General features: G+C 41.1%; 1 protein-coding gene across 1 annotated transcript in view; it reads right to left on the minus strand.

The window, feature by feature from the left end:
- Positions 1-2380: 2380 nt before the first annotated feature.
- LOC110468661 (uncharacterized) overlaps positions 2381-26710 on the minus strand; it is a 41690-nt gene continuing 17360 nt past the window's right edge. The window contains exons 19-41 of the mRNA XM_085580175.1: positions 26474-26526; positions 25988-26088; positions 25048-25199; positions 24493-24631; positions 24301-24405; positions 23605-23784; positions 22133-22372; positions 21376-21532; positions 21098-21226; positions 20284-20410; positions 19556-19599; positions 19268-19462; positions 9970-18009; positions 9270-9410; positions 8867-9087; positions 8234-8408; positions 7049-7092; positions 6042-6161; positions 5844-5942; positions 5375-5497; positions 4992-5037; positions 4479-4590; positions 2381-2793 (exon numbers count right to left, since the gene is read on the minus strand). Coding sequence (XP_085436301.1) covers positions 2532-2793; positions 4479-4590; positions 4992-5037; positions 5375-5497; positions 5844-5942; positions 6042-6161; positions 7049-7092; positions 8234-8408; positions 8867-9087; positions 9270-9410; positions 9970-18009; positions 19268-19462; positions 19556-19599; positions 20284-20410; positions 21098-21226; positions 21376-21532; positions 22133-22372; positions 23605-23784; positions 24301-24405; positions 24493-24631; positions 25048-25199; positions 25988-26088; positions 26474-26526 — 11005 coding nt within the window. The 3' untranslated portion in view covers positions 2381-2531. The remainder of the gene's footprint in view (positions 2794-4478; positions 4591-4991; positions 5038-5374; positions 5498-5843; positions 5943-6041; positions 6162-7048; positions 7093-8233; positions 8409-8866; positions 9088-9269; positions 9411-9969; positions 18010-19267; positions 19463-19555; positions 19600-20283; positions 20411-21097; positions 21227-21375; positions 21533-22132; positions 22373-23604; positions 23785-24300; positions 24406-24492; positions 24632-25047; positions 25200-25987; positions 26089-26473; positions 26527-26710) is intronic.

A 26710-nucleotide genomic window follows, 5' to 3' on the forward strand; every position in this document is an offset into this window, starting at 1 on the left:
GCTTTTTTTCTAGCTCTTGAGTATCAGTTTCTATCCAAGTTTATCTTCAAAGGTTACAGTTTGCTTTCACATTTCTCTATTTTGCTGTGAGAGATAGGAAGAGTGAAAATTAATTACTTAAAAAAAAATGTTTGTGTTCTTGTGGCTGCTGAAGCATCTGTTTAGCATTTTGTATTTTTATTAGCTTTTTCATTTCAGTGTTAATCAGAGATGATATGTGGTGGTATAAAGAGAAATCAGTATATTTTGAATTATTAAAACATTACAGAACATCAGTGTGAGCAAGGCCTTCAGGAGAAATGCAAATATGTGTTTTATTAGAATAAGAAGGAAAAAATGAAAACCCATATTAGCAATCTTGTCTGCAGTTTTGAGTTGTAGCCTACTGAAGACTTGAGCTTTCTCTTCTATAGATCCTCAGGAAGTTTAGTCAGAAACCAAAGTTAATCTATTTTCATGCAGCAGTATATTTTAGAAGTATTTTCTTTACTATCTTGCAAAAAAGCATAATTAATTTTGTGATATCTACCTGAGTTATACCATAACTTTTGAAGGAAAATTTGCATATAGGCAGGAAAAGTGAATTTATGGAAGACAAGTAGATTGAAAATTATCTGAGTGTTTCCATGGATGAGAGAATTACAAAAGTACTACTGTTTGAAGTATTCAAAGATTTCACTTAGAACATGTTTTTAAAACATTTCAGTATATGAAAAATTGACAATTTTTATAAGTTTAATATATTTACCATTGAAAGAGAATGAAGGATGATGTAGTTTATTTTAAAATTATCTCCAGTTATAAAATAACCAGAGTGAATGAAAAAGTACATTTTCCATGTCTCTGCAGTCCTTGTTTCTCTATGGATTATCAGGAACTTAACACTTACAGGGCAATGTTTTCTGCTTTAAATTTATTACCTCTGTAATAGTCATCAGTTTAATGTGGAGAATTAAGTTGCTTTAAAATGCTTAAAGCTATTTTTAAAATTATTCTTTAAGTAGTTATAGAAGGGTATATAGTGGGGATAATGGTTACAAATTCCTGCCTGGTATGGCCAGGACACTGCTCTGTGACTACCCTACCTTCCCAGGTGCCCTTGCTTAATAGGTAGAAGGCTTTGCAAGTGGAAACCATATGATGAGGACAATGGTTCATCTCTGTAGGAAGACTCATTAAGGTGAAGTTCCCCTATGCACTGTGTTGAAACTGCTTCCAGAAAGAAAGATGAGGTATTGGCATAGGAGACCCTCCAGTAAGAGGAACAGAAGGTCCAATTTCCTGGCACTTCATAGGAAAGCCCCACTTCATAGGGAAGTCATCTGCTTCCCTGAGGGCTGGGTTAGAGATGTGATGAGGAAACTTTCAGCTCTGGTACAGCCCTTGGATTATTACCCAATGCTGCTTTCTCCTGCAGGCCATTACAAAGTTTGCAATATGAAGGCCAGGGATGATGAGAAGGGGTTTCGGGGCCTCGGGACATCTGGTTACTATGGGATCAGGAGCATGAGTAGTATTCTCTTTTATCCTTCTAGTTGCAGGGAATGGTGAGGGAAGAAACAAGAAGAATCAATACTTGGAGGCAACAGCTGGGGTACTCCTGTCTCAGACAGAGAGAAGGATCTTTGCACGAGGGTGCAGTGCTCATTGAAAGAGCATTAAACTGGACTGAAGGGGAAAAGGGCTAAACCTAGGCTTGCTGGACATAATCCTGGTGGCCACACACAAGTGTTGGACCAATGCAGTGTTAGCAAGATCCTTCACACTGCTCTGTGATGTGTGAGTATGCTGGAGCACATTTGAAATACATACAGTATATGCAGCATGAGGAACAAACTAAAGGAGGTTGAAGTGAGCAAATAAAAGGAGTTTTTTCATCTTTGTACCTTTTATGCCAGTGGGAAGAGCTATTTGGACATGGATGAGGGAATTTTACCTAGTCCAGGAAGGGGGCTGTATTCCCAAAGACTGGTAGAGAATATACCCCTCTGAGTCAGAAAACTTCCTGATGCCATTCACTGGACTCTGTCATTTAGGTAATGAAGATGGGTGTTGAACAGTCACCATAACTGAAAAGTATTGAAAGTTTTATTGATCAAATAAAACAGCTTTGTCCCTGTTTTTGAGATGTGTTAGGACTATTATGTCTGTAAAAAAGGATATGCAATAATGCTGTCACTAGGATCAAGAAGTGCAATGTAACTGCAATGTTTTCTTGATTTACTTTTTAGAGACTCCTTAATTTTTTTTTTACCCCAAATATGGGTTTTGTGATAAAGCATGTGTTTGCATATTTCTGTAAGTTACATGAAGGATTTTGCAGTCACCAGTTTTTACTCTTCAATATTATAACATTTGAAAAAAAACCCAAATAGTGCAATTTAGTTGACCTTTTTTTTAATTATTTTTACAAGTAAGACATGAAAAAAAGAATGTTAAAGAAGGAGCACAAGTTATTGAGGAAGTTATATGGGAAGACACAATTCCAGCTTCCCTAGGGTCTCCATTTTCTTTTTCCAGTGGTCATATCCTCAGCTGAGTTGCCATTGGGAACCAAGTGATACAGCCTGTTGCAATTGGGAGCCATATTTTCTAGATTGCTGGAATTGGGAGTCAGGTGCTGCAGAGGTTTCTGAAGAGCAACCATTCACACACTGGCAGTTTTCCACATAGAGATAGGTGTAATTTATGCTGGTTCCATTTTGGCAAGTCAGGGTCACCTCTCTTGTTTGGGTCCCGAGTTCCTGGCAGCAACCACACATGTGTTCCATCTGGTTTGCTTCAAGAGAGTACCTGTGTTCCGCCGGGGGAAAAATGCATCTTGTTAAAAACTCACAGAAAACCCCCTCAGTGATTTTTTGTTTTGTGAGTGTTTGGTTTGGTTCTGGGTTTTTTTTTAACGTCCTCTTTTCCTCCTTGTCACACACACTTGTGAATGTGATTTTCATTGTCTTCAATAGTGAAACTGTTCATGCTTCCATTGAATCCAATTCAATTTAGTGGAATCATATAAACACATTGACTTTGTTGCTGTTCTGCAGTCACAGAATCATGTAGATTGGAATAGACCTCTCAGATCATCAAGTCTAAGCATTAACCCAGCACTATCCAGTCCACCACTCAGCTGTGTCTCTAAGTGCCACACCTGCATGTCTTAACTACTTGAAGGGATGGTAACTGAACTGCTTCCCTGGGCAACCTGTTCCAGTGCTTGACATTTCAGTGATGAAATATTTCCTAATATTCAATCTAAACCCTTTCTGGTGCAACTTGAAGCCATTTCCTCTCGTCCTTTCACTTGTTACCTGGGAGAAGAGATCAGCCCCTACCTCACTACACCCTCCTTTCAGGCAGTTGTAGAGAGTGTGGGTATTTCCCTTGAGCCTTCTTTTCTCCAGGTTAAGCACCTCCAACTCCCTCAGCTGCTCTTCAGATTCCCTCAGCTGTTTCCTTAACTGCTCTTCAGACTTGTGCTCCAGACCCTTCCCCACCTCTGTTGCCCTTCTGTGGACATACTCTGACACCTCCATGTCTTTCTTTCAGTGAGAGGCCCAGAACTGGACACAGGATTCGAGGTGTGGCCTCACTATTGCTGAGTACATTGTCCTGGTCCTGCTGGCCACACTGTTGCTGACCCAGGCCAGGGTGTTCTTAGTTGTCCTGGCCACCTGGGCACACACTGGCTCATGTCCAGCTACTGTCACCAACATCTCCAAGTCCTTACTGGGCAGCTTCCCAGCCCCTCTGCCCCAGCCTGTAGCACTGTCTGGGGCTGTTGTGACCCAAGGGCAGATCACAGCACTACGCGTTATTGAACATCACACAATTATTGATAAAGATATAAAACAGGACTGGCTGCAATACTGAGCTCCAGGAAACACCACTGGCAACCATTCCCCAGCTGGAGGTAACTCCACTCAACACCACCCTCTTGGCCTGGCCATCCAGCTAGTTTTTCATGCAGTGAACAGTTCACCTGTCTGAACTATGAGCTCCCAGCTTCTCCAGGAGAATGCTGTGGGAAATGCTGTCAAAAGCTTTACAAAAGTCTGGGTAGACAATATCCACAGCCTTTTCCTCATCTAAGTAGGTCACCCTGTCCTAGAAGGAGATCAGGTTGGTCAAGCAGCAGCTGCCTTTCCCAAACCCATCCTGGTTGGGCCTGATCCCCTTTTTACCCTGTACATGCTCCGTGATCACACTCAAGACAATCTGCCCCATGTCCTTCCCTGGTACCAAGGTCAGGCTGACAGGCCTCTGCTTCCCTGAATCCTCCAAGCTTTATTGTAGATGAGCATCTCCTTTGCTGACCTGCAGCCAACTGGGACCTCCATGGTTAACCAGTCTGCTGACAAATGATTGAAAGTGGCTTTGTAAAGCACTTTCTCCAGCTCCCTCAGTACCCTTGGGTGATCAATTAACTTGATTTACCAGATCAAGGAAGCTATAGAGATGTTAAATGAATTTTTAGAACTTACACTGAGGAGCCAGGACAAGTTCCTTCACAATATGACAGCTCAACAGGTTCAGAAGACTCACAGTCAGCATGGCGGATCACAGTTTCCTTGGTGTAAGGCTTGCAGTTTTTAGCTTCATAAAAAGTGGGGACAAGAGAAAATATACTTCAGTTCTGTAGTTCTGAACTAAAGGAATTACAAACTAGTTTCAAAGTGCTTGATTTCTGATTACTGAGAATCTGTAGTATGTGATGGGATGGGTACTGTGTAATGTATATGGAGTTGTCAGATTATTCTTTGATTTTGGCTGTACAGTACATTTGGAAGATAATGCAGAGGCTTTAGTATTGCTGGTTTGATTTGTGGTATTCAATATCAGGAAAAAATTGCATTTTTCTTTTGAATAAACAGTGAATCACAGGGTCTTCTTAAATAGAATGTGTGAAAACAGGGGGAGTGAAAAACACTTCCATCCACTCAGATAGTTGAATAGAGTGCTCTTCAAGCAGAACACATAAACACAGCATTACTTACGTTTACATATTTTGCAGCAGCCATCAGATGTAATCTCTGCTTCGTCCTTTGTAAAAGTAAAGAAGGAGGATTTGTATTAGTGCACAGATGACAATCATGAGTAAGAATTTGCGTTAGCACTACTGATACTGGGCAGAAGGCTTCTCCATGATGAACCCTGAATGAAGCAATGTTTGACTTACTGTCCTCACCATAGGAGTCTTGAATACTTGTTGCCTTATAAGAAAATACTATGCATTTCTTATTATTAATCATAGAGCAAGCCTAGTTTCATTCTTAAGACGTTCCTGCAACTTCAGTAGGAGTGATTGGTTGAATTCTTCCTTGTCCCTCCTTGTTCATTTAAACAGAATTCAGTCAATGAAAAATTGATAAAAACTTACAGGATCGCACTCTCCAGGGTCATAGTCAGGGCATACTTTTTTACTTTCAACTGCAACAAACTGATCTTCAATTTTTTCACATGTGTAGTGGCTGCACTGATCGAATGGCAGGATGTCACCAACCTAAGATTTTATAAGAAAAGCAGAAGTTGGATTTTTTCATTGTGATCAAGTATGTCTGAATTAAGTTCTCACTCCTCAAAGATTCTCAGATAACTTCTTTCAAGTGACAAAAATGAAATTGTACAAACTGTAGCCAGCTTGAAAGTTTAAATCCTGGCTCTGAACACTTAGATCATAAATTAGAAACCATTGCTCCATTAGCCACAAGAATCAAGAATTTGATTCCAAATAATTTTCAACTCAGAAATCTGATACATTGCTTGTCAGAGTAATTTCAGTATTTTATTTTTACTAGCTGTTCTAACTTGTATGGGCTAACAGATCTGAAAATGAAAGGAATACTTACATTGAGCATATGAACAGTGTTGTTACTGAGTCTGACTGTGCAAGCTATTTCCAAACACTTCCCACAGCACTCTCCTTCCAAAACCACGTATTGGTAAGCCTACTCAGAAAGAGATGAAGGAGAAAGTGTGTTGAATTGGTGATGGACAATTCTAGTCTTGCTGTAGCTGACTGGGCAGCCTAGAGAACCTGAACTCACCAGCGGACAAGATGTCTCACACGGAAGTGTTTCACAATGCATGATGTTTGCATTGGTCTCTGGATCCTTCTCAGAACTGCAGGTACACTTCTTACATGAATCGATTACTGACTTTCCAACCTGCAAGACAGGAAAAAAAAAAACAACAAAAAGCATTCAAATGCCAACAGTTTTTATATAATATAAAGGCAGAGTTGAAAGCATTGCTGAGAACCATTAAGGCTGCTGAAACACAAGTATGACAGTTCTCAAATTCTCTTTGAATGTAGAGTTTTTTGGCTTCATGCCTTGCAGGAAAGCTCATATTAAGAGGAAACTAAATGAAGCTATGTAAAAAAGAACAGTTCATTAATTAAATTAAATTAAGATTGGTTTGTACTGTCTAATTATTTTACCAGCTTTTCAATGCTCCATTTAAGAATATTTTTCCTCTATAAGTTGTTCAGTGGTTGTAAAAAAATTATAATTTAAAAACAGGGATTAAAATAAGCCTTTAGATATGCAGATACATAAGCAGAGATCTAAATTTACATATGGATTTTAGTCTTTCTGAAATGTATTCCCAAAGACTCCAGTGATAATATTTAAGTTATGGGTTAATGGCCTAAGTACCAATTTTAGCAAAAGGGTTTAGGTATCAATTAAATCAAAAATGTTAGCTTTGGTTTTTTAAGGTTCTCTGAGCTTATTTCAAAGAGCAATTGAGTTTGGGCTATTCATCCAGATTGTCTGGCAAAGTCATTAATTACAGAAGTGAGAGGAAGCTTAAAAAGAAAGTACATCACTAAAAATGTACATCACTCTTCTTTTATACTACTTGATGAAGAAGACTTCTGTGACACATTTGATTTTGACTTTAAAATACCCAAACAACTTCCAGTTAAGGGCTAGAGAGGAAAAACCCCCAAAAACATGTACTGGGAAAAGAACTTTTTGTCTCAAAGACTTGTTTTGGTAGAAAGGATGTACTTTTCACTTCCAGCAATATGCTGCTATATCATTCTTACCGTGTACAATGTTCCATTAATCACACAGACATCAGGTATTGGTTCTGAAAAACAAGACAAAATATGAATTCCAGTATAACTCAAATTGTGAGACTTCCTGAGAATTCAAGATTTTATCAGGTTTTATTAGTAACACAGAGAGTATGAAAACTTGAATTCAATCCCCTATGTGCTTAGACTTCATATGTAGTGTAAGTCAATGTTTAAGTAAAGTTTCATCATTAAAATCAGCTGGAGGAGGTGGAGAGGAATGGCTTCAAGGTCAAGCTATGCCTGAAAAATCCCTTTTTTGCCCTTTCAATATTTGGTTCAATTCAAATTAAATTAGTTGTTTTCTCTGGGAACCCTCAGCCTCCAGTGATAAACAAAGATGCTTCAGTTATTGATTCTTCATGACCTTTCAGAACATGGCTTGTACGGAAGATTGACCCTGTGGAAAAAGGTATTCCTATTAAAGGTATTCCTACCTAATGTAAATCTGACAACATGGCAGAACCCATCTATGTTTTTCTCAGAACTGCTTTAAACTTGCCTGTTCCTTTGTTTTGATTTTCCTTTTTCAGGCTTAATTTGTGGGTACTTTTTTCTTTTAGGTCTTTTGCACAAGTATACATACATAAAATATATGTATATAAAAGTGTATGTTTAAAAATAATATAACTGTAGGATTTTTTTATTTTCATGAGCATCTGGCAAGAGTGTAAGTATGATTATTACTTTTCATACACTGTCAGTTCAGTTACTGATTACAATTCACTTTGTACTATTGCTTCCTGTTACTTGGTCTTGTAGTTAACTGTTAAGCTTTTTAGTGGCTTATTCTTATGTTTTTGCATCTTAGTTTAGTTGCATTTAAGCTAATGTTAATGTTCTCCAAAAAAAAAATGCATTGATAACATTTATAATTACAGGTACAAAGATAGTTGAGCTACATAGACCAGTAAATGTTCAAAATTTTATTCTGCTCTCCCACACATTCTCTCATAAAAGTTGAATGAAAATAACATTATTTTTTAAACAAAGCTTTAATGCATATTTAGCTAAAGATTGTGCGTTCACAGAGACAGAAAAATTTAAGAAATATTTTGCTATTACTGTGATACATTAAGAACATCCTTAGATATTAACAGAAGTGCAAATGTAATTTACTGGAGTAGTATTTATACATGTATTTTTAATACTTACTGCATTCAAATTCAGGACAACATGGGTCTTTTTGTGGTAGTACAGCCATGGAAACAAATCCTAGGTCACAAATTGTTTGCTGAGCTGTTGGGCATGGGAGCGGCTGGCATTGCACAGTAGCATTGAGGGAGTCGCAGACACACTTGTGGCATTCATTTATCCACTCCTCTCCAGGCTGAAAATATGTAAATTATTTATTCTTAAATGCTCCTTCATCCTAATTGTTCAGTTTTAACTTAGGGTATACTTTCAAAATTAGTAGGAAATTCAGACTGGAGTTGTTTTAGCATATTATTTAAGAACAGGTATGCTCAGAATAACCACAGAATTTTCTTCTGCATAAAAAGAGTGGTATTTTAAATTTCATGGCTAATCTACTTATCTCTATGAAATTTAAATGACTTTTATTAAAACCAAAAGTCTCTGCTACTGTTTTAATGGGCTTTTCCACAAAGATATTACTTAAAAGTCTAGTAATGCCAGTCTAGTAATTGCATGCTGTCAGGTCATTTGTTACATGACCAACTTCGTTATTGAAATACATAGAGGTTGATTTGAATTGGCTGTTAAAGGACAGAAATTGGTCTGGTTTTGCAACAGTAGTGGTTTGTTAGAAGTAGGGAGGGGAGCCACCTTTCGTGCAGGAGTGACATCACTGCAGTTTCTTGCTACTGGAGTTGTGGTGATTGTTGCTGTGGTTGGTGAGCTAGCTTGTGATGTAGTTGAGGAGGCGACTGAAGGAACAGTAGTTATCTGGTGACATGGCCCGTAAAAGGGCTTAATCTCACATTCCTTGCTGCAAAGTGCATAAAAATTACAGCCAGCTCTATCTGTTCTGTTGTACACCACTTCCCCTGTAGATGAAAATTGGAGGAGAAATTACAAGAATGAAAATACATGGGGAGAAAAAACAAGAAAATATTGTGAAAATATTAAGCGTATAAAACGTTTTTGAGTGGTTATCTTTAACTGAATAGAGTCCTAATGGTTTATATTGCTTATGATGTTTTTTATAATCATAAAATAAGATACTTACCAGGAGAAAATAAAGTTTGAAACACATGACAAAAGCATGGAGATATTTTTTTGGATGTAACGGATGTGCTGGTAGAAGAACTGAAGGTTTCAGGAGTGCTTGTTGTAGCATGACTTGCTTGTGATGTACCAGTTGAAGCTACTGTTGAGCACAAGTAATATAATTTAGTTTGCAGGTACAGGATTTTGATCCAATAATTATAACATATTCAAGAGGTCTATTCAACATTCTGGCAAACCAAGTGAACATGTTTCTTGCATACAAATATTTGACCTATTCATAAGGGGAGACTGTGGAAATATTTTCATTATACATTGAGTAATATATGGCCTTTGGCAAATCTGATGAGATTTACATCTAAAGTTTTGAAAAGTTTCAACTTTCTACATTTAAGTAAGAATTAACACTAAGAAGTTAACCAAGCTGACAAATATAAATACTAGTAACAAAAGGGAAGATTAATAAAAAATTGGTTTATGTGTTTTAAGGAGCAAAAATGGTCATAGATTCATATAATCAGAGACCAGTTGAGGGAAAGAAGACACCAAACACAAAGATAGGAATGTTGTTTCTAAAGAAAAAGATGGTTGTAAAATTTTAAAAAGTACACAGTGGCACACCTGGGCTGACAGTGGTGCTCCAGAAAACTGCTATAGCAGTATTTTCTACAGTAGGAGAAATGAATTTTATAAGAATTTACCTGTGGTACTGCCAGACTGAGGAAGAGTGGTAGTGAGCATAACTGAGGGGCCAGAAGTTGTTATTTCAGGTGAAGTGGAGGCAGTGCTGGTGGTGGTAGTGATGGGGGTTGTCCTCTCTCTGGCTGAGGTTGTGGTATTGGGGCCAGCCATGGTGCCTGTGGTGGTTATTATTTTAACTTCAGAGCGGCTTGTTAGGGATGTTGAAGCCTGGGTTGTCACAGTGGAGGTTTCTCCTGGAGCAGAGGTAGAAGAGGCTCTCGTGGTACTTCCTGCAGTTGTCATGGAGGTGCTGGCAGTGCTGCCGGCAGGGGTAGGCACTGTTTTTGTGGGTGGGGTGATGGTGGTTGTGCCTTCAGTCTGAGGGGGAGAGGTGCTGGTGGTGGTAGCAATGGGGCTTGTGCCCGCTCTGGTTGAGGCTCTGGTGCTGGGGCCGGCCGTAGTGCCAGTGGTTGTTTTTATTAGCATATGATCTGTGTGTCTTGGATTGACAGTGGTGGTTCCTTGTGTTGAGAGGGTACTTATTCCTACGGTGGTTGTTGTTATTCCCTGTGAAGGTGTGGGGCCAGCAGTTGATGTTGCTGTAGGTTGTATTGGTGTTGTGGTTGTTTCTGGTGTGAAGTATGTTGTGGAGGTTCTTACAGTGGTTCCTGTTGGTGGTACTGTTGTCTGGCAGGGTATTTGGGCACAGCACAGCACTGAGACCTCGTAGTCAAAGCATATGGGATACTTGAGAGTCTGATCCTTATTGTTGCACACGAGCCCCATGTCAAGACTGCAGTCAAATTTCTGTTCCATTGCTTTCACAATGCTGTCAGGGTAGTCTTTAGCTTGGCACTTGATATCTTGTGGCTTGTCACACAGCTCATACCCAGCAGCTCGGATGTTTTCAAATGTCTCTAAATCTCCATTTTCACTGCCTGGAGTAGGGGAGTCCACATTAAACCACTGTGTCCAGGCACACTGCTCCACCACGCAGTTGTCTGTGGTCTTGGAGACGCGGGAAGTGATGGTGGTTGGCGTGGGCACTGTTGTTGTGGGTGGGGTTGTGGTGGTAGTGCTTCCAGTCTGAGGGGGAGAGGTTCTGGCAGTGGTAGCGATGGGGGTTGTCCTCTCTCTGGTTGATGCCATGGTACTGGGGGCAGCTGTGGTGCCTGAGGTGGAGGCAGTAATTGTTGATGTTGTCTGAGTAGCAACAGTGGGTAATAGAGTTGGGAGAGTTTTTTCTGTAGATACAGTGCTGCTTTCCCTGGCGGTTGTGGAGGTGCTCAGAGTACTGGTGGCTGGGCTGGATACCGTTGTTGTAGTTGGGGTGATGGTGGTTGTGCTTTCTTTCTGAGGGGGAGAGGTGCTGGTGGTGGTAGCGGTGTGGCTTTTGCCCTCTCTGGCTGAGGTCGTGGTATTGGGGCCGGCCATGGTGCCTGTGGTGGTTATTATTTTAACTTCAGAGGGGCTTGTTAGAGATGTTGAAGCCTGGGTTGTCACAGTGGAGGTTTCTCCTGGAGCAGAGGTAGAAGAGGCTCTCGTGGTACTTCCTGCAGTTGTCATGGAGGTGCTGGCAGTGCTGCCGGCAGGGGTAGGCACTGTTTTTGTGGGTGGGGTGATGGTGGTTGTGCCTTCAGTCTGAGGGGGAGAGATGCTGGTGGTGGTAGCAATGGGGCTTGTGCCCTCTCTGGTTGAGGCTCTGGTGCTGGGGCCGGCCGTAGTGCCAGTGGTGGTTTCTGTTATACGCTGTGTGTATCCTGGGGTGACAGTGGTGGTTCCTTGTGTTGAGAGGGTACTTGTTCCTACGGTGGTTGTTGTTATTCCCTGTGAAGGTGTGGGGCCAGCAGTTGATGTTGCTGTAGGTTGTATTGGTGTTGTGGTTGTTTCTGTTGGCAAGGATGTTGTGGAGGTTCTTACAGTGGTTCCTGTTGGTGGTACTGTTGTCTGGCAGGGTATTTGGGCACAGCACAGCACTGAGACCTCGTAGTCAAAGCATATGGGATACTTGAGAGTCTGATCCTTATTGTTGCACACGAGCCCCATGTCAAGACTGCAGTCAAATTTCTGTTCCATTGCTTTCACAATGCTGTCAGGGTAGTCTTTAGCTTGGCACTTGATATCTTGTGGCTTGTCACACAGCTCATACCCAGCAGCTCGGATGTTTTCAAATGTCTCTAAATCTCCATTTTCACTGCCTGGAGTAGGGGAGTCCACATTAAACCACTGTGTCCAGGCACACTGCTCCACCACGCAGTTGTCTGTGGTCTTGGAGACGCGGGAAGTGATGGTGGTTGGCGTGGGCACTGTTGTTGTGGGTGGGGTTGTGGTGGTAGTGCTTCCAGTCTGAGGGGGAGAGGTGCTGGCAGTGGTAGCGATGGGGGTTGTCCTCTCTCTGGTTGTGGCTATGGTACTGGGGGCAGCTGTGGTGCCTGAGGTGGAGGCAGTAATTGTTGATGTTGTCTGAGTAGCAACAGTGGGTAATAGAGTTGGGAGAGTTTTTTCTGTAGATACAGTGCTGCTTTCCCTGGCAGTTGTGGAGGTGCTCAGAGTACTGGTGGCTGGGCTGGATACTGTTGTTGTAGTTGGGGTGATGGTGGTTGTGCTTTCAGTCTGAGGGGGAGAGGTGCTGGTGGTGGTAGCGGTGTGGCTTTTGCCCTCTCTGGCTGAGGTCGTGGTATTGGGGCTGGCCATGGTGCCTGTGGTGGTTATTATTTTAACTTCAGAGCGGCTTGTTAGAGATGTTGAAGCCTGGGTTGTCACAGTGGAGGTTTCTCCTGGAGCAGAGGTAGAAGAGGCTCTCGTGGTACTTCCTGCAGTTGTCATGGAGGTGCTGGCAGTGCTGCCGGCAGGGGTAGGCACTGTTTTTGTGGGTGGGGTGATGGTGGTTGTGCCTTCAGTCTGAGGGGGAGAGGTGCTGGTGGTGGTAGCAATGGGGCTTGTGCCCTCTCTGGTTGAGGCTCTGGTGCTGGGGCCGGCCGTAGTGCCAGTGGTGGTTTCTGTTATACGCTGTGTGTATCCTGGGGTGACAGTGGTGGTTCCTTGTGTTGAGAGGGTACTTGTTCCTACGGTGGTTGTTGTTATTCCCTGTGAAGGTGTGGGGCCAGCAGTTGATGTTGCTGTAGGTTGTATTACTGTTGTGGTTGTTTCTGGTGTGAAGTATGGCGTGGAGGTTCTTACAGTGGTTCCTGTTGGTGGTACTGTTGTCTGGCAGGGTATTTGGGCACAGCACAGCACTGAGACCTCGTAGTCAAAGCATATGGGATACTTGAGAGTCTGATCCTTATTGTTGCACACGAGCCCCATGTCAAGACTGCAGTCAAATTTCTGTTCCATTGCTTTCACAATGCTGTCAGGGTAGTCTTTAGCTTGGCACTTGATATCTTGTGGCTTGTCACACAGCTCATACCCAGCAGCTCGGATGTTTTCAAATGTCTCTAAATCTCCATTTTCACTGCCTGGAGTAGGGGAGTCCACATTAAACCACTGTGTCCAGGCACACTGCTCCACCACGCAGTTGTCTGTGGTCTTGGAGACGCGGGAAGTGATGGTGGTTGGTGTGGGTACTGTTGTTGTGGGTGGGGTTGTGGTGGTAGTGCTTCCAGTCTGAGGGGGAGAGGTGCTGGCAGTGGTAGCGATGGGGGTTGTCCTCTCTCTGGTTGTGGCTATGGTACTGGGGGCAGCTGTGGTGCCTGAGGTGGAGGCAGTAATTGTTGATGTTGTCTGAGTAGCAACAGTGGATGATGGAGTTGGGAGAGTTTTTTCTGTAGATACAGTGCTGCTTTCCCTGGCGGTTGTGGAGGTGCTCAGAGTACTGGTGGCTGGGCTGGATACTGTTGTTGTAGTTGGGGTGATGGTGGTTGTGCTTTCAGTCTGAGGGGGAGAGGTGCTGGTGGTGGTAGCGGTGTGGCTTTTGCCCTCTCTGGCTGAGGTCGTGGTATTGGGGCTGGCCATGGTGCCTGTGGTGGTTATTATTTTAACTTCAGAGGGGCTTGTTAGAGATGTTGAAGCCTGGGTTGCCACAGTGGAGGTTTCTCCTGGAGCAGAGGTAGAAGAGGCTCTCGTGGTACTTCCTGCAGTTGTCATGGAGGTGCTGGCAGTGCTGCCGGCAGGGGTAGGCACTGTTTTTGTGGGTGGGGTGATGGTGGTTGTGCCTTCAGTCTGAGGGGGAGAGGTGCTGGTGGTGGTAGCAATGGGGCTTGTGCCCTCTCTGGTTGAGGCTCTGGTGCTGGGGCCGGCCGTAGTGCCAGTGGTGGTTTCTGTTATATGCTGTGTGTATCCTGGGGTGACAGTGGTGGTTCCTTGTGTTGAGAGGGTACTTGTTCCTACGGTGGTTGTTGTTATTCCCTGTGAAGGTGTGGGGCCAGCAGTTGATGTTGCTGTAGGTTGTATTGGTGTTGTGGTTGTTTCTGGTGTGAAGTATGTTGTGGAGGTTCTTACAGTGGTTCCTGTTGGTGGTACTGTTGTCTGGCAGGGTATTTGGGCACAGCACAGCACTGAGACCTCGTAGTCAAAGCATATGGGATACTTGAGAGTCTGATCCTTATTGTTGCACACGAGCCCCATGTCAAGACTGCAGTCAAATTTCTGTTCCATTGCTTTCACAATGCTGTCAGGGTAGTCTTTAGCTTGGCACTTGATATCTTGTGGCTTGTCACACAGCTCATACCCAGCAGCTCGGATGTTTTCAAATGTCTCTAAATCTCCATTTTCACTGCCTGGAGTAGGGGAGTCCACATTAAACCACTGTGTCCAGGCACACTGCTCCACCACGCAGTTGTCTGTGGTCTTGGAGACACGGGAAGTGATGGTGGTTGGCGTGGGCACTGTTGTTGTGGGTGGGGTTGTGGTGGTAGTGCTTCCAGTCTGAGGGGGAGAGGTGCTGGTGGTGGTAGCGATGCGGCTTTTGCCGTTTTTGGCTGAGGTCGTTGCATTGGGGCCGGCCATGGTGCCTGTGGTGGTTATTATTTTAACTTCAGAGCGGCTTGTTAGAGATGTTGAAGCCTGGGTTGTCACAGTGGAGGTTTCTCCTGGAGCAGAGGTAGAAGAGGCTCTCGTGGTACTTCCTGCAGTTGTCATGGAGGTGCTGGCAGTGCTGCCGGCAGGGGTAGGCACTGTTTTTGTGGGTGGGGTGATGGTGGTTGTGCCTTCAGTCTGAGGGGGAGAGGTGCTGGTGGTGGTAGCAATGGGGCTTGTGCCCACTCTGGTTGAGGCTCTGGTGCTGGGGCTGGCCGTAGTGCCAGTGGTGGTTTCTGTTATATGCTGTGTGTATCCTGGGGTGACAGTGGTGGTTCCTTGTGTTGAGAGGGTACTTGTTCCTACGGTGGTTGTTGTTATTCCCTGTGAAGGTGTGGGGCCAGCAGTTGATGTTGCTGTAGGTTGTATTACTGTTGTGGTTGTTTCTGGTGTGAAGTATGGCGTGGAGGTTCTTACAGTGGTTCCTGTTGGTGGTACTGTTGTCTGGCAGGGTATTTGGGCACAGCACAGCACTGAGACCTCGTAGTCAAAGCATATGGGATACTTGAGAGTCTGATCCTTATTGTTGCACACGAGCCCCATGTCAAGACTGCAGTCAAATTTCTGTTCCATTGCTTTCACAATGCTGTCAGGGTAGTCTTTAGCTTGGCACTTGATATCTTGTGGCTTGTCACACAGCTCATACCCAGCAGCTCGGATGTTTTCAAATGTCTCTAAATCTCCATTTTCACTGCCTGGAGTAGGGGAGTCCACATTAAACCACTGTGTCCAGGCACACTGCTCCACCACGCAGTTGTCTGTGGTCTTGGAGACGCGGGAAGTGATGGTGGTTGGTGTGGGTACTGTTGTTGTGGGTGGGGTTGTGGTGGTAGTGCTTCCAGTCTGAGGGGGAGAGGTGCTGGCAGTGGTAGCGATGGGGGTTGTCCTCTCTCTGGTTGTGGCTATGGTACTGGGGGCAGCTGTGGTGCCTGAGGTGGAGGCAGTAATTGTTGATGTTGTCTGAGTAGCAACAGTGGATGATGGAGTTGGGAGAGTTTTTTCTGTAGATACAGTGCTGCTTTCCCTGGCGGTTGTGGAGGTGCTCAGAGTACTGGTGGCTGGGCTGGATACTGTTGTTGTAGTTGGGGTGATGGTGGTTGTGCTTTCAGTCTGAGGGGGAGAGGTGCTGGTGGTGGTAGCGGTGTGGCTTTTGCCCTCTCTGGCTGAGGTCGTGGTATTGGGGCTGGCCATGGTGCCTGTGGTGGTTATTATTTTAACTTCAGAGGGGCTTGTTAGAGATGTTGAAGCCTGGGTTGCCACAGTGGAGGTTTCTCCTGGAGCAGAGGTAGAAGAGGCTCTCGTGGTACTTCCTGCAGTTGTCATGGAGGTGCTGGCAGTGCTGCCGGCAGGGGTAGGCACTGTTTTTGTGGGTGGGGTGATGGTGGTTGTGCCTTCAGTCTGAGGGGGAGAGGTGCTGGTGGTGGTAGCAATGGGGCTTGTGCCCTCTCTGGTTGAGGCTCTGGTGCTGGGGCCGGCCGTAGTGCCAGTGGTGGTTTCTGTTATATGCTGTGTGTATCCTGGGGTGACAGTGGTGGTTCCTTGTGTTGAGAGGGTACTTGTTCCTATGGTGGTTGTTGTTATTCCCTGTGAAGGTGTGGGGCCAGCAGTTGATGTTGCTGTAGGTTGTATTGGTGTTGTGGTTGTTTCTGTTGGCAAGTATGTTGTGGAGGTTCTTACAGTGGTTCCTGTTGGTGGTACTGTTGTCTGGCAGGGTATTTGGGCACAGCACAGCACTGAGACCTCGTAGTCAAAGCATATGGGATACTTGAGAGTCTGATCCTTATTGTTGCACACAAGCCCCATGTCAAGACTGCAGTCAAATTTCTGTTCCATTATTTTCACAATGTTGTCAGGGTAGTCTTTAGCTTGGCACTTGATATCTTGTGGCTTGTCACACAGCTCATACCCAGCAGCTCGGATGTTTTCAAATGTCTCTAAATCTCCATTTTCGCTGCCTGGAGTAGGGGAGTCCACATTAAACCACTGTGTCCAGGCACACTGCTCCACCACGCAGTTGTCTGTGGTCTTGGAGACGCGGGAAGTGATGGTGGTTGGCGTGGGCACTGTTGTTGTGGGTGGGGTTGTGGTGGTAGTGCTTCCAGTCTGAGGGGGAGAGGTGCTGGCAGTGGTAGCGATGGGGGTTGTCCTCTCTCTGGTTGTGGCTATGGTACTGGGGGCAGCTGTGGTGCCTGAGGTGGAGGCAGTAATTGTTGATGTTGTCTGAGTAGCAACAGTGGGTAATAGAGTTGGGAGAGTTTTTTCTGTAGATACAGTGCTGCTTTCCCTGGTGGTTGTGGAGGTGCTGGCATTGGTGGTAGCTTGGGTAGGCACTTTTTGTGTTGTAACAATCATGACTTGTGTTGGTAGGGCAGTAGTCCTGGAGATTATTGTGGTGCCCAGTGTTGTTTCCAGTGTTGATTCCGGGAGAGTGGAGATGGTATTGGGTGATGATGGAGCTTGCGTTACTGCAGTGGAGGTTTCTGCTGTAGTAGTTGTGATTTGGTAACCTGTTGTTGAGACTTGTGATGTTGTTGCTGTAACTGGTGTTTTGGTCAGAGTTGTTTCTCGGACTCTAGCTGGTGTTGTAGTTACTTGACTTCTGTGTATTTGCGTTGTTGGTATTATTGTTGTCTGTACTGTAAATGGTGTTGATTCTAGAGCAGTGGTTGTGAATTCTGTTGTGGTTGTTGGTGTTGTAGTTTGTGCTTCTGAACATGGTATGTATCTGCAGCATGATATTCTGATTTCATAATTATAGCACTGCTTAGATTCTTGGTCCTGATTATTGCATATTAATCCTCTGCTTTGACTACACTCTATTGTTTGGTTAAGGTTGGTAATTTCAGTATCTGGGTATTCTTTGGCTCTGCATTGAACGTCGATTGGGTTTGTACAGACACTATATCCTTTATCCTTGAGATTTTGATATGTTTCATAATCTCCACTGTCCTCTTTGTTTTCAGGCTGAGTAGAATCATACCATTCTGACCACGCACAGACATTTTTCACACATACAGTTGTCGCTGGTGTTGCAGTTGTCATTTCTGTAATTCAAAGGGGAAAACATAAGTCTTGTCTGTTCTTATTAAAGAGAGTTCCAGGAAGAAACTATTTATCTTCCATACAATTTTTTTGTTGTTGTTGTAAAGAAATTTTTTTATTATATAGTATTTTAATTTTAATGAATTTGCTTTGGCAGTCTCAAATTTAATTTCTAAAGTAGGTTTTGACTTTTTGCCTGTCTTATTATTGTAGAGGTTAATTTCTTTGACATCTATAAAGATTTGAAGCTAAATATAGGTAATCTCATGTCCTTTGCACAGTATGTCACTGCTTAGATGTGACAGATATCACCATTGCTATGGTAAAAGTAGAGGACATTTTATTCTCCTTGGTATTATCTCTGTATTTATTTACACTTAACTGCATAACCACACAGATTTTAAAATATTTTGACCAGTTAATGACTTTTCTTCTTAGTTCAGTATAACCACATGTAACATATTCATACATATAAAATATATACTTAACATATATGTATTTTATATGTAGCACATTATAATAGAGAACACACATATACTATATATGAAATATATAATCTAATAGGTATTTTCTATGTATTTTAATAAGATTTCATATTCTTGGCATTTTGAAGATAACCATGTGGAATAGATAATATTTTCTCCATATAAATGTTACTTAATAGAAGACTTAAATTTGAATATTTAGTTCTTGCTGTAGTATAATTTTGTGGATATGCTTCTCACAATTACTCAGAACTTGGTCATTGTAATTCATTAACTGCAGGAATAATATAGCAGTGTACTCCAGGGTAGAAGGAAACTGTTGATTTGGGTATTAAACACAATTAGGAAAGGTTCCAAAGAATGGTTATAAATAGTTTAAACACTCCCTCAAACTAAATTTCTTATGTGCTCACTAATTTAAGAAATGGCAGCAACTGTCATGTTTTTAGAAGCTGGTCTAGAACTGCTGGGCTTTTTGCAAGGAAATGAGAAGTTTCTCCAGGATGCAGTGATTAATAAATTCTATTAATTTTCCCCCTGGGATCACCATGGTAAAACAGAGGAGACTGAGTTTCTAAGAAATGCTGTATTCATTTCTACGTCCTTAACTATTCTTTTTCAACTAAAGCTGCCAGGTAAATTGGCAGCGCCGGTAGAAATTAATAGTTTCAAGTAAAATTATATTCTGTTAACTGATGAAAAGGTCCTGCCTTTCAGGTAATTTTTTGTCACTTACAGAGGTTTTTGAGTTATTTTAACGATTATTCATGCATACCTGAAGCAGTAGTTGTGGGCTGACTTGTGGAAAATGTAAATGGGGTTGTTGTAAAAATGCCACATTTAAAGATGTTTCTGCTTATTGTTCCATTGACATCACATGTTGCACTGAAGCACCATCCAGTTCCATCTGTGGTGTTGTAGATGACCTCACCATATTTATAGCTATTCCCTTCATAAATGCAGTTGCAGGCTGTAATTCAGAAGTTTATTGTCAGTTCAGGCATCTATGAAAAGATAGTATCCAATACTTCCTTTTATTAATAATTTTTCTTAGCTGTCTTACCTTTATCATCAAACTGGCACTGTAAACCTTCTGATGTGCACTCACTGAAATAGAAAGCATAAAACCCCATATATTTTGTGACTTTGATGTAATTTTATTAGTCATCTTTCTGACAGATACTGGCATCAAAAGGCATGGCACTTTGTGTTTATTCCTACAGCGTTCTGTTGGTTTTGTCTCATTTTTGGCCATTATTTTCCAGAATTTTCCTTTGTGTTAAACCCGAACTTATAAACAGAAGTGAAGTTAAATATCATACAAAGTTACAGGTAGAAGTCTTGTGGAGGACTTTCTTTTTTTCCTTCGTAACAGTTTCTTTGCATTTGCAATCTTTTTGTTCTAAAATAGAAGGCTAAAAGGGTGAGTGTAAATGCTCAAATGATGCAAGTATGTTACAAAATCCTTGGAAGCAGGTAACTAATAAATATCTTTACTCATGGCACAACATTTTTCCTGCCACAGGAATGTGAAATAAAGACAGCCTAGTCATAAAGGACTTCTTGTTCTTGATGTATCTTAATGCCGAGGATTTACAATATAATTGGGAATAAATTCATTAAAGCATAAAATCACATAATACCTTCTTATTAATGTAGTAGGAAACTGGCATTATATCGTAAGGCATTATTTCATCACATATAGCATGAACTGATCCTGCACATAACAGGAACATACAACTTTTGATATTTTTTTCTTGTATATGATGGAGTTGGTATGTTAAGTCTTACCATATATTACATTCATCCCGCTTATATATCTTTCCATCTTCATCATCATAACAGTCACATAGACTAACACACTTCATCTGATCCTCATGAAAATATGGTTTTTCTGGTGGGCAATTAGGGTAGCAGCCTGAAGGTGGAAAAGGTAACAATAAGATCAAGTCAGCAAAGGTTTTATTTGCGCTGAATGCATTTGCAGGTCTTGTTTTTAATAGTGATAATGTTTTTACTTTATGTTTTGCAATAGTTCTAGAAAGAAAAGCAGAGTTACTAGCATCAGCAGAGCCTATCCATAAGAACTTAGAGATCTTCTTACTCCAGTTTCCATACCCTGCCTCCATTCATGTGGATGTCATGATATTAGAGAAAATTCAATTTTACAAATGCAGCTGATGGAGGAAATATGTTACAGTGAGCTCATGAGCACTCTATTTCCCCTTCCCCGGGACCCTGTGACTCTGATCAAGATAACCCTGGATCCCTCCTTCCTGCCCCAATGGGGTTGGCAAGAGCTAGGGAAGCCCACCCTGTCCAAAGTCTATATAGACCCCTGACATTTCCTGTTTGTCCTCTTTGCCCCGCTCTCCACATGGACATCACAGAATAAAGAGAGCTGAACCAACATATATTCGAGTAAGAGCCTCTTTTGGAAATCTTTGCCATCTCCTGATATTCCTCCCCTCACAGCCTAAGACCTCTGAGCTAGCCTTTTAGGGGGCTGTGCAAGGGAAGGAATGTCAGAAATATACTTAATCAAGGAGAAATTAAAATATAGTACTATGTATATACACTAGGAGGTACTTGCAGCTATTTTTACCTTCTAAACCTGGCAAATTATTGAGGCATTTTCCACTTGGGTTCTTACAGGTCTTCATACAGGAAGCACCACAAGGCTTATAGTGCCATTCACATTCTCCTTGCTGATTGTAGTAATCACAGAACAGTGCTGAGGAGAAAGTTGAACATATTCAGGAAAGGAAAAAAATAACAAATAGTTCAAGCATGAAAAATCTACACAGTGAGATATTAATGCACATATGTAAGATACTGTACACTTAGCTACACTTTCAGAAGTGTTTATGACATAAAACTTACGACAAATTGATGGGCTTCTCCAGGCTATGCATACACCAACTTCACTGCATGCTTGAGCATAGGCAGCTACTGCTGTACAAAAGCAATCACAGTCTCCTCCAGTGTCACAGGCACAAGCATCTGTCACACATGCTTGGTAGTATTTTGCTGGTTCAACCTGTTATTAAACAGAAATATAATACTATGCATCCTGCCTAAGTGATTTCTTACCTCTGCTAGAGTAGTTCTCTTGCAATTGTAGTATCCCAGAGGAAAGGCCTACATTGGTAATTTCTTTTCCTTTTATTAGACACTGTAAGACACCTGAGGTGATGCCAAATGATATATCCAAATCATGTATTGCCAGATTTTTAGAAACCTAAACTTGTGTCCTGGTGTAAGATTAGATAAATTAAAACCCAAAATATTACACAACTGCACAGTTACCTGACAACATTTGTTATGTACTTAGTGTCAGGTAAAGGCTATGCTGATATTTCATTCCTATGGTATATGAGAATTTTTATTCAAGTCATGCTGCAAGGAAATACATAGTAATTATGAAATTATTATTATTTTGTTGTTCTTTTTCTTTTGTAAGTGTATTTTTATTTCTTGCAAGTAGGAACAATAACTCTGTCGCAGACTGGAGTTTTCCTGGCACAATTTGAAGTGAAACATATTAATAAACAAGGCATGCATGTTAAAACCTGAGACTAGCACCTACAACAACCCACAGACTTTGTTTTCTCACAGTAAACTTCTGCCTTGGTAATACCTGAGAGTGACAGGCAGCAAAGACATTGCTGTTGATGATGCTACACTGCTTCTCTGACCAGGACTTCCGATAAGGGTTAGTAGAACATGGGTCCTTGACACTGGCAGCATCAGGACATGTAGAAGATACTTTCCAGCTGTTTCCAAACTCGAGGACATTCTCTACTACAGATTGACTCCTCGTAGTAAAGTCATTGATGCTGTTGCCATCATAATTTCCACAGAGACCACAGACCTGGCCCTGCAAAAGGAAGTAAATAAAAGAATAATGGATGTGAGAAAACTTGAAACAAAATCTGAGACTGAAAGAATACTTGAAATCCATTGCTTAGAATGGTGGCATTCCATTCTATCAGTCCTAAACATCTTCAAACTCTGCAATAGAGGAACAGGGTATGACCACTAAGGCTAGAAGGATACTGTTCTTAACTTTTTTCTTTTAAATATGAACAATAAAACCATCTTTGGTATCATAACCTTCTATCTTTGAGGTGTATTTTTAACAAGGAAGTGAGGACTCACAGCTGATTAAGCTTTTAGTTTAAGCCTTGTTTTATACAATAGCTATAAAAACAGCCTTCTAACTATTAAGTATTACCAGTTCAACCACCATTAATTGAGTCTTTACCATTAAGTCTTCTCACAGGTGTATAAAGAAATTACATTTTCCTTGTGCATCCATAAATATCCTTCATTCTGAATTTATGGATCTGTACAACTGTGAGAGGCTGCAATACATGTTTTTTCTATGAATCTAAGGTGCATGCTTTCCATTATTACTACTATTTTTAAAAAATGCTGGGGGGTGATGCGGGGAAAGAACCTATGGTACTGAAAGAAGTTAGTTCTAAATTATGCTTAGTTTAAACACCTAATTAAATGTCATTGTGGTATACAATAAGATATAAAATTCCGTATTTACTACAGTTTTTAGTGCTTATAAGAGAAGCTAATATAAGCTAAGAGAAGGAGTATGAAAATTGGAATTAATTTTCCTTATCATCTGTGTGGTTATATACTTGACAAATACTTGGTAGCATAAAAGAGGCTTTCACTCATAATACACTTCCTTGTTCTTGAAGTGTGATAATTTTTGTGTCAATGAGAACTGGAAACAATGGATTATTTTCAAAATCAAGCCTACTCAGTTGATTTATACACAGGTAGTTATGTAATTTTAATAATAAATCTGATAACCTTTAAAAAGGTTCCGTTTGTAATTTCAACAAAGTCAAGTCCAAAATAGTGTTTTGCTAACTCAAGGTCTGTCAGGCCAAATAGGCACTGGAAGCTGTCCTCCAAGCTCAGAATGGCAGCAGGATGATGACATGGCTTCCTGAGGTACCAGAGGAATGGAAAGCAATGGCAGGAATTCTGGAGACATCACTATTTGGGATCCTGGCAGGGTCTCAACAAGATTCACACCCAATCAAACCTGGACAGTAAATTGCCATTGAACTGCTTGTTCCGCACCTTGAAACCAGGGCTGAGCTTGATGAAGATGCTGGTTTTCTTGTCCCACATGAGGATCAGTCCACTTTTGGTCTCAATTACTAGGTACATCCCCATAGAGCGGACTGTGTATGGCACCTCATCACTCTGTCCTCTCTTTACAACACTGACATGCTCTTCACCAAGGATCAATTCATAGCTCTGAAACAGGAGGAAAAAGTAAGGAGAAATGTGCTTAGTGGCTGCAGCTGTGCTCTCAAACATGGTTTTCTGCTTTTAAGAGTATACTATGAATAGTTTATATCATGAAAACAAATAATCTAAATGCAATAAATCAAAGCAATATAATTCAAATCTCAGGTTCCTGCAAGTGGTAACAGATATTTTAAATGGTGTAAGTTTAAAAAGTGTCTTTTGACTGTCATGGAGGAACTACATTGCATATAGTAAAATAATCTTCTGACACGATAGGTTAAATTTCTGCTTTTAGACCTTTACTATTCCCAAGGATGATGTAAGATAGTGTGGGAAGTTGAAAACATAGAAAGGTAGGAAGATCTACCAAATATTTCACTTGAATCTGATGTAATCCTAATTTAGTAGTTGAATTGCTTCTTAAAATATTTTCCAAATTCTTTGAAGCAATAGATACCTAGACTTACTCCTAAGCCTTAGCAGGTACAAAACAAAACTGCTTTATATGCAGAACCTTCTTACCTCTAAGAAAACTTTGATAGACTTTGAGCAAGTTGTCCCAGTGTTGCCACAGGGAACATTTTCAGTGGCAACCCTGAAGGTCCCATTGACTGTGCCACAGTGGTCCTGGGTAGAGAATAACATTTTTAAATGTATTATTTTTACAGATATGATCAAGATTACCTCTCATTTGCTACTGCTAGCTATCAGTACCTGGACTAGTGTGTATTCACAGTTTCCATTGAAGCTGAACCTTTTGTCATCAAAGGTATTGTAATGGCCATCTCCATAGACAGCACAAGTGCCCAGACACTGATCTTTGGTACATTCCCACTTCCTATTCTTGCATACACTAGAAAAAAAAAGAATTAAATATTTTAATAATAAAACAACTTACTCTTTTGTGTAGACATATCTGAACAATCAGTATTTGTTTGGCAACCTATCCCTGCCAAATGCTATATTTTTTCTGGAAATAAAACACTCTTTTACATTTTTCATGTAAGGAATTAAAGAAAATTTTGTTCTGCTACCTGAATACCTTAACTGCAAAACTAAATACTTAATGAACCCTGTAGTCCTAAATGTTTTCTCTCATTCTGTGCTTTGGCAATCTGACAGATATCAGGTATCTCATACTGTGTAATCCAAAACTAAAAGATCTAAAATCCATCAGCTGATTAAATCTGCAATCCAAATATTTCCTTGCTCTTTTACTATATAAGGTAAATGATGGAACCAGGAATGCAAATCTGCAGATATACTTACCAGGTGTTACAGTCAAAGTTGATCGTTTCCCCAGGCTGATACATGGCTTCATTGTGAATACATGGACACTCCCCTTCAGGAATACAACCACCATTCCCATCTAGCACAAGTCCATCTGGGCATATGCAGCCAGATGTACATTGTGAGCTATACTGGAAAATATAAGAGAAAAACAATTTTAGAGTGAAATGATCACATTAGAAAAATGAAGATTAAATTCTCATTAAAAGTGCCTTATATGGTCTTATTGCTGCCCAACTTAAATAGGAGAGAACTATGAAGTACCTAATGGAACAAAAAAGAAGTAAAGAATAGATTTAATAAAATATTAATCTGTCAAAGAAAAATATTTTATGTATACCAATCCTGATTGTTTTGCTGGAACCTGTGAAATTTAAAACATTGGATCTTGCACTTTGTAGTGGATGATTTGTGACTGAATGGACTTTCAAAGGAAAGACAAGTAATATTTTTTCAGTTTGGCTGAGTTATATTGAAATCTATTTATCTCATATGGTAGTTACTTGTGAAATGGCATGTGGCTACTGAGAACTTAAGTGGAGTAACATGATTACATGTTCATAAGTTCATAACTGCAGCATGGTATGAGAGAGAATCATTTCTCCTAGCCAATTTTTAGACTTTCCTACTGAAGGCAAATAAGCAGTAGCACCCTAGATTTTTCACTACTAGTTACTGTTATCTGCAGTAGCTGAAGAAAGGTAGACACTAATCTTAAGAATTAATTTGGACATTACTTATTACATTTTGTTCCAAGGGTTCCATTTTTAATGCTTCATAACATCATTTTAGAGTTTTTGCTACAAGAATAATGTACATGTGTTGTAGATTTGGAGTAGATCCAATAGATAATTACTTTAGCAGCAAGAGCACAGACAAAACATGGAAGCACCATTTCATTGGGCCATGACATACTTACACACTGCATATCCAGAGTCTGGCAACTTTTTTGACATTCTGCTCCAGTTGTTCCTGCCGTGTTGTTTGTACAGTCAAAGTAGACCATGGGAGATTTACAGACTAGAGGAAATAAATGGCACAGGGTTTATTCCATAGCTGTAGCCATTTAAACCATCTGTAAGTTCTTTGGAAATTCCCTATTTCAGTTAGTAGAGATTGTTGTCCCTATTCAACCTGCTGATTAGATTCACTACAGAGTACTGGAATCCCAAAAAAACCCCCCAAAAAAACAAAAAACCACAAAATATATTAGAAAAAAAAAAGTCTTCATGTAAAAAATGTAAAAAGAGATTTTATGATTAATCTAATTCACTCCAGCCTTTTAAGATAACTGAAGACTATGACTGAGAAATGCTTCTCTTAAAAATCCATTAAGAAGAATCAATTCTATGAGCTATTCTGTGCAAGATCCAGTGAAGAGAAAAAAGTGGAAGATCATTTTTACCTGAAGTTGGATTTAGTGCTCCAATGCAATTCAGTCTTCCCTGAACACAAGTGCTGCGAGAGAGGGAAAAACAATCTATTTTAGTCTCTCCTCTCAAGCCAAATATTGAGATTAAGAGTTACTAACCCCTTGTCAAGTTTCAGAATTTTCAAAGGAATTCCAAAAACCTGTTTTGCAGTCTCAGGAAAGAATTTCTTTCAATACCACTACATGTGCTGCTTTCATATGATATCCATT

This window comes from Lonchura striata, chromosome 5, assembly GCF_050655825.1.
Source record: "Lonchura striata isolate lonStrDom1 chromosome 5, ASM5065582v1, whole genome shotgun sequence".
Lineage (NCBI taxonomy): Eukaryota > Metazoa > Chordata > Aves > Passeriformes > Estrildidae > Lonchura > Lonchura striata.